A 12,418-nucleotide genomic window follows, 5' to 3' on the forward strand; every position below is an offset into this window, starting at 1 on the left:
CTGTCAAATTAACGCAGGCTTTTGCAACCAATGACCAATCACAAACGTCAAGGGGCGGGACTTGTTGTTTCATAACATCGCCTCACACACTTCGTTAAAAACAAACCGTTCGACCTCGGGAACACTATGTCTGGCTGGGGATGAATATGGATTGAATAATTCATTTAAGAGCTTATCTAAAAGGTAAGTTTTATAATTTTTTTGGGCTCATTTACAGAAACGTCAAATAAACATTCTATCCCGTATTATGAAAATAATGCCTCGCTCAGCTCATTGTGTTGCTGCCCTGCTGTATTCACAAAGGCATGCAAACAGCTGCACTGTTGTTTCATGTTTGACTTTAACAAAATCCACAATGCACGTTTGAATGATAACCATAAAAGAGCAAACAGCTGAACACAGCTAAACCTATCTCAACTTCACGTCGACCATATGACTTGTATTAGGTCTGTTAGTGTAATGCAGTTTTCTAATGTTTCTTCTGTTCACTGTACCTGCATGCTGAAATGTTGCAGATTGCAATAAACCAACTCATATCGAGCCCAGGGATGTCATTTTTAAAAAAACAAAAAACAAAAAAGGCAGCCTGTTACTGGCACAGAAAGTATAATATGTACACAGCATTTAAAGGAGTCAATCATATCTACTTATGTGCACTCTTAACCTGCACTTTTGGAAAGTGTGTACTACTTAAATGTTAATCTTTTTTCCTCTTCTTGTTTCAGGGAATATTTTAGCCCCAAGATGAAGCGCCTATTCCTTGTGGAGCCGGTGGTTGCCTTGTATGCTTTCTCTAGTTTCCTCATCTATCCTCTTGTGCAGCAGTATGTGTACCGGAGGCTGTGGCAACAGCTTACTAACACCACCTATCCAGTCTTTGACAATACCTCCAGATGTTCAACAAACAGCAGCAGCAGCCATTCAAGCTTTCATCAGGTTTGTCCCGAATCACTGCATGTGAGAGATTATGTACTGCAGCAACTCAGGTTTTTTTCTCAACTGTCAGTGTTCTAAATATAAAATTTTCTGTTACACATTAGTGTAATATCATTAGTATAACAAGTGAATTGTGTAACTGAATTAGATCCATGGAAAGTTGTTCAAAAGAACCCTCAGAGATAAGAATAAAAAGCTCCTCCTCTTTATGTTTTCTGCTTATGCCATTGTTATGCATGTGACCCTGACTCAATGACTGTTGTGTCATGGTCTCCATGAAAAATATATATTTACAGAGCACATGGTAGTCTTTTCTACCACAGCTGCAGTTTTCATTGCTGCAACTTAAATCTATGTTAAACCTTTAACTGTCACAACTCAGCATAAATTTTCCAATAATCCTTTCAAATACTCTTGTGAGACAACACAGTCAAACAGAAAAAAATCATCAGCACTAAAAGGAATATCTATTTCATAAGTGTATATTTCCGGACACAAAAACACACTGGCACTTAAATAGTTGTAAGAAGAGTGAGGTAATCCTTTTTAAACTGTTCTCTATTCGTGATCATCCACAAGTTCACAGCAATGTGGTCTATCCAAAACCATTGAACACCATGTTAGGAGAAGTAAAAACTAGGGTGGTTTTGCTCTGGAAAAAGTATCAGAGACTTTTATTTTGAATACCACATTTTTGAAAAAAGTTTTGAGTGTAAAAGGGAAGTGAGAACAAACACACTTATCTGGAAAAGCGTGTTTCAGTCCAGAATTAGCCCCACCCGCACCTGTTTCAGCACAAAAGTCTTTGTTCTCTCTGGCCCTGCTTTGGAAAACTTCACAGAAAGTGATTGCAAAATTAGACAGTCAGATGTCTTGGTTTAACTTTTATTGTTTGTTGGCGAGCTTCCACCAGCTTGAATGGAGATATTGTGCCTTCTTAGGCTTGCTACTAAATCTGGATACAGTCACATGATTTTTCTACATAACCGCTCTGTCTTTCTTTGTTTTCAGGAGGTTCAGAAGGAGGCGTCGCTTTTCTCCCTCTACACAGAGCTCTTCTCCACTGTCCCTTCTTTGATTGTCACCCTCATGCTTGTTGCATACAGTGACCGTGGAGGGCGCAAGATCACGATCATCATGCCGTTGATAGGCACAATGCTCTACACCTTAACCTTCCTGGCGGTGTCCTTTTTTGAGCTCAACCTTTATCTGCTCATTGGCTCTTCGATCCTCAGCTCTCTGTTTGGTGGCCTGGGCACATTTCTGGGGGGCTGTTTTGCCTACATAGCAGACTTGTGCGAGGATGACCGGCAGAAAACTCTGCGCATGGCTGGTGTGGACATGATGATTGGCCTTTTGTCAGGGGTGGCTGCCATATCAACAGGCTACTTCCTGAGAGCTGCAGGGTTTAACTGGCCTTTTGTGACCTCAGCTTTGTGTCAGTGTTTGATCCTATTTTATGCCATTTTCATCTTGGAAGAGACTGTGAAGAAACCTCCCAGAGATGCCACCACTTTAGACAGAGCTCCTCAGCCTTCAGCCCTGAAACAGATGCTGTATGGGGTCTACCAGATGTTTGCAGGGGCCAGCCAGAGATGTAGATCTGTTCTAATCCTCCTGATACTCATCTTCACCAGCTTCTCCTTTGCTTATATGGGTGGAGTCTCCCTGGTTACTCTGTATGAACTCAATGAGCCACTTTGCTGGACGGAAATTCTGATTGGATACGGCTCAGCACTTTCCACCACCGTGTTCCTCACCAGTTTCGTGGGAGTTTCAGTGTTCACTTACTGTGGCATGCCAAAGCTGTTTATTGTACTGATTGGAATCCTGTCCGTCTTATCCGGAATGATCCTATTGGGATTTACCAAGACCACTTTAGTCATGTTCTTAGGTGAGACAAAACTCGACTGAACCGACGTGCTTCTGTTTAACTCTCATTTTATGCAAAATGAACTCACATAAGCCTTTTAAAGTAGATAAAAATATCAAGGAAGTACAAAAACAAAACTGGGACTTCTACCTTTATAAGGTCTAACATCCTCTTCAAACATTGACATTTAATACAGTTAGTAAATTTGATCTGGACATAAAGAAATAATTGGCTTGATAAATTATACTGATACAATTAAAACTGCATATGAACACATGAATATACTGTAGCTGCAAAATAAAACAGAAAGTAGAAAAACTGAAAAGTAATTTAAAACATAAAAGCATAAACTTTAAAGGCTACCTGCTGAAGTTATTGATCAACACCACTTTAACCACCAACTTTACAAGGTGTAAAAGGTTATCCTGACTCAACTAACTCCTGTGTTTTATGAGTTTTTATGAGGTAGCTGCATCATAAAATAATACAACAAACTCATCAAGACTCTTCTTAATGAGGAAATGAATCTCATGTTTACATAACCTTATGAGATTACAAACTATAAATGAACCTTCACTCACATTGCATGCATTGATGATGTTTCATAACAGTCTGTGCATTAGGTTTTTTAATATCTCTTTTCACTTGTTTTCTACAGTGAGGGTGCCAATGTTCCTTGCTATCATGCCTTTCCCTGTTCTGCGCTCCATGATGTCAAAGATCATCTCAAAGTCTGAGCAGGGTGAGTGTTTGTAGAGCTTAGCAGAGGCTGGAGAACCATGCATGTGTTTGTAGAGTCAGAGTCCATGAAGAGTTGCCTGCACCAGCAAAATCACAGTAAAAATGAAGCACTTCAGGTTTCTGTTACATATTATAGATACTTACTTACTTACTTTACCAATTTGATTGTAAAAGTTTTTTTTTAACACTGTTTGAAATATTTACCTTCTTTGTGGTGTGTGTGTGTTTTTTCCTTCTTTTGCAGGAGCCCTGTTTGCCTTTCTTTCCTTTACGGAGAGCTTAACCAACAATGTAGCCTCAGCAGTTTTCAACAGTATCTATGCTGTTACAGTGGCATGGTACCCTGGCTTTGTCTTCCTCTTGTCTGCAGGACTCTGTGCCATCCCTTTGTTTTTCCTTGGGTAAGTTCGTCTAAGCGCAGTTGGTGACTTGAAAAGCAATTCTATTAATCTGTGCACAAGCAAAATTTACCCAAACGTACACAATAGTGTTTCTCAAATGTACTTGAAGAGAGTCATCTCTCACAGTTCTGCATTACCTCATCAAAGTCAGTCTTGCGGGATTTTTTTCTGTTACACTAATAAACTGTTGAATTAATGTTTTTTAAAGGCTTTTTAAGGTTAAACAGAGCAGTTTATACAGTGTAGATATGCTTCAGGTGAAGAGCTGTACTCTGTGGATTGGGTTGCTTTGTAAACGCTCTATTTTCAGCTGAGTCACACCGCTTACCAGCTTGCAAGAAAAGGGAAATGTTTTGTTTTTCTGGGCAACTTAGAATACTCAGTTCCTTATTTATGAATTTATCACCTTGAACTTAAACAGCAGCCAGTTCCCTTTTGTGACCAATGATTGACATGTACTTCTGTCTTGTCCATTACTAAACAAATTCATCTCCACCACAGATGCTCTGTTACAAAAGAAAAAGTGACCAGGCCTCAGAGAAATACTAACCCATGGTACACTGTGTCCCTGTGTTCGTTTTGTTTCACTGAACTATCAAACAAGTGCTGCTGAGTCAGCCTGGAGAGCGTAGTGTGACACATGACACTTAAAAGGGTATCCACTTCAGTCACATGTGCTGCTTATTCTGAACTGTCAAAGAATAACAAAGCAACTGGTTCAGTAATCTCCGTCTGATAGCCCCGGCTTCTGCACGCTACACGGAAAAAGACTTTATTTGGGGAAAGACATGTTTCATTGTTGTATTGTACACGCAATTTTAAAACTTTCACAAATAAGAATTTCAACAAATTGCAAGTAATCAATTCATTGAGTCTGTTTCTTGCAAAACCTACGAATCAGCACAATTTGGCACATGCAAGAAAAACTGTATGATTCTTGTTTACATTTTCACTTTAGGACTTATTTCTAGGTTTATTTTTGCAAATATCAGCTAGTTTGAAAACAATGGATAAATACATATCTCCACACAAACTAATGCAGATGTATAATGGAACTATTGGGAAACAGCCAACTAAGCCCAATTTATGGTAGTGGTTTTTTATTTCCCTGGGAAGCAAGGCCTATTCAAGAATGAGCTTGCAAACTCAAATGATCAGATAGAACATTTAAATACAGACATTCTGAAAAAATGTCAGCTTTTGTGATTTTAACCATGACTTAATTAATGTCCAAGAACCAAATAGATGTTTTTATTCTGTGTGGAAATAGGGTTTTTCCTTGAATGATTTTGTTAATAGACACCAATATTTCAGTCAGCATTGACTTAAAACAGCTAGAAACTAACATACAACAGCTGAGTAGATAACAGCTTGTGATCTGAATGCACCATAACACACACTTTGCTGTAAATAACAAACCCAAGCATATGCGTATGTACAGTACCCCTGCACAATAAGCAAGTGTTAAAAACATTTTTTTTTGTCAACAAGGCTTTTAAATATTTGTGTAGCAGAAAAAAGTCAACAGTTTTGCTTCCCCTGTTTTTCTGCCTCTGATTCCTGTATTTTCATGTTTCAGGGTGGTGGGGCTGATAGGAGTGGATGTTCCTGTAGAGAAAGAAAAGACAGAGCCTGCTCACTCAGGGGAGGAGGATCCTGCTGAGCACCTGAATGAAAATACTCCTCTCCTCAGCTAAGCTAAACTCATTGCCAAAACCTTACCAGCACTTTGTTGACTTTTTACATCCTCATTTGCTCTTATTACTTTGCCTAAAAGTATCTCAGTGGCTCTTGTTAGAAGTTAATTCTACAGGCAACAGATGCATCTCCTTAGCTTTATTGGAGCAGATGTTTTTTACTTTTACTCTTGATTAATAAGGAAAATGAAAGGGAGTCAGGACGTTGTTACATTCGCCATTTATTTTGATGTTGTAGCATAAAGGCGTTGTAAAGCATATCAACAACTGGATGCACGAGTGTGCATCAAATCTAGGAATAGGGTGTGAGCAGTCTTAGATATTTTATGTGTCAGAGTGGTCTGACTGTGAAATTAACACATTTGATGAATGCAGTGTGTTTGCACACATAACTGTACTGTGTGATATGATTCTCAATTTTTAAAACAACTCTTCATTGCTTTTATTCAGGAAACTGTTAGGTAAGTTTTCACTTGTGATGTGGTACATTTTCCTCTATTTGATCACAGTGTTAGGACATTTTTCAAACTGCACTCGCTGACACTTGAACCAAGGAAGAAATTCCGAGCAATGCAGGAAATATGCAGTGTAACTCAAATCTGTTCTGTTACTTTATGTCAAGTTTCTCCATTGTTTTAAACAAAAAGCATTTTTGAAATGTTGGAATGCATTGTTTTACTAACAACTTTTATTTAATCATTAAAGGATAGTATATATATATATATATATATATATATATATATATATATATATATATATATATATATATATATATATATATATATATATATATATATATATATATATATATATATATATATATATATATTATAGATTATATAGATTTGATTATATTAGATATAACTAAGGACGTGGTAACCCTAAATTAAAGGAAGTTTTTTTTTCTTTTTAAACCATTTGTTGACCGAATGGTTTACTTATTGTCTAACTGTTGTTCTGGTAAATTTTAATGATCCACTGACCTGACTGGTTTCAAAGAAGGAAAAGACTGACACAAGATCAACATGACTAAAAAAAGCTAATTTGAAAAAAAATAAGATTGCAAGAATAAAGTATCCATTCAGATGATTTTGAATGACTAATAGATAGGAGTATGAGGGACATGAAAAAAAAACGACAGTTTTATCTGAGTGCTTGAACAAGGAAGAATGAGGCAGGATGATGATTAGAGTTAAAGTAATCAGTTAGGGGTTATTGAGAAGAAGTTTGGAGAACAAACTGTTCTGTAGTCTTTGCCATAAATAATGATTGAAAACCTCAAACATGAAAGACATAAAGATAATTCTTATCTGACTTGATTTCAAATGTTGCACAATGGATTTCTGTCCTTAATTTGTCTAATAATTCATAAATCAAATGACACATCAAAAAACTTGTGGCACATTTAGTTTCACGTGTGATCTCTTATCTTGTTTTTTTTTTTGTCTTTTTAATGGTAAAATTAAAAAAAAAAGCGAAACAAACAAAAAATTGTGTGAAAAACTGTCTTTACCGAGTCCAATTACTGTGAGCAGTAATAAATTGTTTTGGCCTTTTTTTGGTCCCTATAAGAACATCATCTCTTTTGTTTATACCATTTCTTGTATTCAATTGGAAACATTTCTAATGTTTGTATGGCTGTTGTCTGCTAAACCCACCACTAATACAGATCCATGTCCTTACACAACATCAATGTGAGTAGAAGAAATGGCCGTATCATTTTCTTTGCAAGATTCACCTATTTTTCCATTAACCTATGAGAGCTTCATAAACATGATCCAGTTAGCACAATTGCTGACATTTTAGAATATGTGTCTTTAATTCGGTAATACATGTGTGAAATGAATAAAAAACAGATACAAATTTTCAGCTAGATTTCATAATCAAACATGTCAAGATACTCTTTTTCTGTGTGGGGGTGAGGTTTCTTGTGCTACCTGACAATCCTTCATTGCAAGGATTTTGGGCTATGCTATTATCATGTTCAGTAACAGTTTTTGCTAATTTTCTCAGACTGAAAGTTTTGGTGGGATTTTATTGGCTTATTTACATACGTGTTCAATTTTACAATTTGAATCTGACCAAAAGGAAAATAATTTCACTTTCAAGCTCCAAACCCCATTCCATCTAAGAAATACGTGTCTTTAAATTAAGCTGCATTTTGTATGTTGACCACTAAGCGTCGCTGTTTGTCTACTAATGTTGTAAGCGCAACTTGAGATTGTCCAACACAGCCATGTAAAGTCTCATAAAACCAGCTCTTGCATGGTAACAAGGATACTGCTTTAAAAAAGTTTTTCTCAGTTTAATCAATTGACAAAAATAGAACAAATCTTTCAATCAAACTCCTTTTCATCACATGTAACACTTTGCTTTGTATTCCCTAAGTTTTTTTTCTTCACAACTCAGCTACAAAGGGACTATTGATGACTCCTTTTAGCCATGACAAACGTGATTATCCTGTTAGCCACAGCCTTCTATAGAAATGAAAATAACATCTAAAACCAGATTCTCTGGAATCATCCATCAGCTGAGTTAGATGTTATTAAGGAGTTAAGCATCTAAGCATGCAAACATGCAAACAGTGTGTCTTGAGGGTGATGAATAGACGTCGGAAATTTTGGCTGAAATCCAATCAGATTGAACGCTTGTAATTGTACCACTGTGTTTGTGTGGAAACAGAGAGGCATTATATATCACAAATGTCTGCCACTACACTAGACAAACAACATCTCTTCAATGTAATGCTGCTCCCTCTTTTGAATGAGCACTGTATATGCAACACAAAATCAGATTACACTTACTCATGTGGTGTTACATGCACATCTATTGGCTGCATATTGATTTGTCCTTATCTTGAAAAATGTTGACAGGAGTGACATGCATGAGGAAGGCAAAAAGGTGAAAAAACATTGTAGATCATTGTGAAAACATGTATCAGACCTCCTCACGCTAAAGGAAATAAAATATTGCTGCTGTTGAACACCACTTAAGCAAAAACATATCATTGAAAGTGTGTGCAATGTTTTATTCTGGCTCTGAAGATTGAATTGGCATCAGTCACGGAAACCCAAATGACGTCTGGTTCTAATGTGCACTTATTTGATTTTCATCCTTGAGAAACTGTGACTGCAGCTTGATTGTAAGGTAACGACGACACTAAAAATCTGAATGAGGCTTTCAGCTTTAGAGGTCACATTATCAGGATCATCTAAGGCAGGGCTCGCCTGGCACCAAATGTGAGGTTTCTGGTTAAATCAGAGACGAAGGTGTGGTAAGCAGTGTTGAAAGTTTGTGAGATTTTCCCAGGGTGAGTCGGAGCTCAGGGGGGAGACAGTGGTGGTGGCTGGTGTGTGTGTCTTGTGTGCATGGAGTTGTTGAGGTTAAAAGCGAAGCATGGTTTCAGCGTGGAGGCAGGGGGATCGAGGGGTCTTTGGTTTCTGGTTTCCAAACTAGCTGAATCAGCAGTGTGATCATCTGCACCTCACCACATCAGATCTCCAACAGTTCCATCTCTGATGTTGATCCAGTAAGTTGCTAACAGACCTCTCTTTATCTCGACCCTCTGCTCCCCAAAGGAGATAATTTCGCTGTAATATAAAAAACCATTTGAGGTGGTTTGCTTGAAAAGAGGCTCATTCCCCCACTCTGGAGTGATTCACTCATTTTGATCCCACCAGGATCCCTTGCATATTAATTTTTTTTTCATCCTCAGTTTTCAAACAGAAACAGGCTCACATGCAGTGGGTCTTAACTACACTCACTAAAATGAATGTGAGCTGATTCTTAAATGCAGGTTTGACTTTCTTGTTCTGTATGTAAGCCTATCCCGGAGAGATTTCCTGACCACAAAAGATATTTCTGAGCTGCTTTATCAAGAATACAGATTCTTTGTTGTACAGAAGTTTTTTACGTGTGAGAAGCTTTTTTTTTTTTTTTTTTAAATGCAAGTTAAAGCCTACCTTAAAGCCACATTCACCTTTTATACATGCAATTGGCATGTTTGGCTGGTTCTGAACCTTTAAAGATCCCATTTATGCAAAAATCACTTTATTAAGTCTTTTAGTGAAATTTGTGGGTCTTTGGGTTTTCTCCCACCCCACAAAATGTGATGTTTAATGACAAAACCTGTACTTAGCAGTGTTCGTGAATGTAAAATCTTGACCTAAAACAAGCTGTTTGGATTTTGGGAATGTGCCAACATCAGCCATTCCCCTTTTTCCCAAGTCTGACCTGATCGGTCCACCGGAGCAGATACCCCCGAACCCCCTCCCCGCCCACTCCCCTCTCCGCTCTCTCCAGCAGCGGGGAGGAGAATGCCGAAGTTGAAGAGCCATCACTGCTTTGTTTTTGGCTGTAAACAGTCACACAGTTCCATGCACAAGCTTCCCATCTCAGAAGAAGAAAAGAATAAGTGGCTAGAGTTCATTTATCACACATGCACAGTAAAACTGTGCATGTGTGTGCTAGTCACTTCACAGCCGACTGCTTTTCCAACTTTGGACAGTACAACAGAGGGCTAGCGAATAGACTGGTCCTGAATCCAGGCGCATTACCAACCATCCACCAACAAACCTCGGACCCTGGAAATGTGAGTATTTTAAATGCTGTGTGCTGTGGAGCAGATGTAAGCGCTTTTCCTCAATGCCCCCCCTGTCTCTTAGCTTCAGGATGCTGAATGTCGCTGCGGTTGGACTGTTGTTTTAGCCTGTAATGTTACAGTAAACGAGCTTCGCTGTTTTCTGAACATAGTGCACTCGGAGCTCGTGGCACTCTCAGTGATGCGGAATAGTGGGGTGGTATCAGTGGTGGCTCATTTACATATGAAAGTCACACCCACTATCAGACCGTTCTGAACAGAGGGGCTATGGGAGCCTGGAAACAATGCTGCTGTGCTTGATTTATTGGCTTTTTGGACCAAAACATGTTACTACCATTTCATGAAGACATCAATGATCCATATTAAACTGCAGAAAAGGAGCACAATATGGGACCTTTCAGCCGCACATCTGCTTCGCTAGACTCTTGAAGAACCCTTTGGTTTTGTTTTTGGAGCACCTCAGTTTTATGAGTTATTGTTCTGATCCCTTTTGATATATTTGTATGTGTATGGATCAGAAGTGAATCTATGATCCCAAATGATACCTCAGATTTACAGGCTGTGTTTGCAGTTTTGAAGGGAGGGCACGGGATTTAAGCAGAGATGAATGAAGTACCTGGAAGCCATACTTGAGTAAAAACACACATTTATATGTCATACAAGAGTATGTTTTGGGTAGAAGTGAAAGTCAGGTATTTGGATATTTGACAAGTCTTAAACAATGTGACATTCACTGTGTAAATGTGTAAGAAAAAATCTCTGTTATTTAATGTACTGAAAGTAAGAATACAAGTAAATTATGTTACATGAAATTAAAGCTCCTGTGAAGATTTGTTTCACTGAATTCCTGTCTTAAATGAGCTTAAAGGCCTCTTTTTGACCAACCCCAACCCAATAACAATGAGACGATCATTTCTATACTGTAAATAAAGGTTAGATGTCCACTGATATGATTCTTAGTGAGTGAAACATTTTTTTTTTTTTAACCAAAGGCTAAGATCGATGCGTGGATTTGAATAGGTAAAAGTGTGGCTGAGCTGGATGACAGGTGGGCCTGTTGTAGTCATTGTGCCAAGACACCAAGAGCCAGCTAACCTCCATCTCTTTGCCGGTTACATTGTTGACTGAAAGTTTGGTTGAGTTTGTGTCTCCAACATAACCGCTGCCATTGTTTGGCTTCCAATTGGTAACGTCAGTGAGACTAAATTTCTGTCTCATTGGTCTATGGTTTTCTCCTGCAGCAGGCCTGCCATGCATGTAAGCTGATGTGTCTTGCTTGTGTGTATTTTCCTGATTCTGTAATCATCCAATGCACCCCACACTTTGTCTATGTTTGTGTAGGTTGTGTCTTTATGCTTTGCTTGATTTCTGTTAAAGACCGAGGAGCTCCTTCCCTGACCTCTAAATACAACCCTCTCTGTCATGCTTCTCATTTAAATGGTTATTATCATATCATAGAAAATCAACAATCTTCACCTTACTTTTTTTGAATGTTCAACTTTCCCCCAAATTCAATGACACGGTTGTCCCACTTTGATTGCTCCTTTCATCTCACTGATCAACACATGTGCTAACTGTACCTGTTTCTGTCCCATCTGGATCGCATGGCTTCATGTGGTTACACACTCCCACCACAGATGTCTTTTCCCAGTCCTCACTGCCAATAATGTCGATTCCCCCGTAGATTCTACTGCCTCTCTTCTCCACATCCTCGTTATTTTCCCTCCACTTCTCCACTTAACAGAATTGACTTTTTTTATGATCTGTTTCAAATATAGGATCTGTAACTGCCGCTATTGGCACACGGCTCAACCACAGACCCCTCATCTCTTTTCTTCTTTGCCATCACCAATCATCCAACCGACCAGGCTTTGGTCTACAGAAGTGGTTTTACAGATCATTCCCCCGCATTGCGTATACCGTCTGTGTCTACCGCTCCTTCAACATTAGATTAGACACATTCACAGAACCAAAGCTGAATCACTGTGTCTTTATTCAGACAGTACATGGTTTTTCTGAAGTGCTATCACACACAAACAGCACCATTTATCTGCACACATCAAAAGGTGGAATTCATTTGCATACATCGATTCATGTTTATTTAACAGTTTGGTTTTGTGATTTCCCTGAGAAATATAGCCAAGATCACCTGCACAAGTGAATACACAAA

The 12,418-nt window shown here is 38.4% G+C and overlaps 1 protein-coding gene across 1 annotated transcript; it reads left to right on the forward strand.

The window, feature by feature from the left end:
- The first annotated feature begins 81 nt into the window (after positions 1–81).
- Positions 82–6,352, forward strand: LOC141791842 (lysosomal proton-coupled steroid conjugate and bile acid symporter SLC46A3). The gene is made up of 6 exons (XM_074672504.1): positions 82–183; positions 726–936; positions 1,948–2,830; positions 3,468–3,551; positions 3,795–3,951; positions 5,531–6,352. The coding sequence occupies exons 2-6, from the start codon at positions 745–747 to the stop codon at positions 5,646–5,648; spliced, it is 1,434 nt and encodes a 477-aa protein (XP_074528605.1). The 5' UTR covers positions 82–183; positions 726–744; the 3' UTR covers positions 5,649–6,352.
- The last annotated feature ends 6,066 nt before the right edge of the window (positions 6,353–12,418 follow it).

This window comes from Halichoeres trimaculatus, unplaced genomic scaffold (assembly GCF_033239565.1).
Source record: "Halichoeres trimaculatus isolate MK-OKI-2021-1 unplaced genomic scaffold, fHalTri1.1 fHalTri1_scaffold_6, whole genome shotgun sequence".
NCBI lineage: Eukaryota > Metazoa > Chordata > Actinopteri > Labriformes > Labridae > Halichoeres > Halichoeres trimaculatus.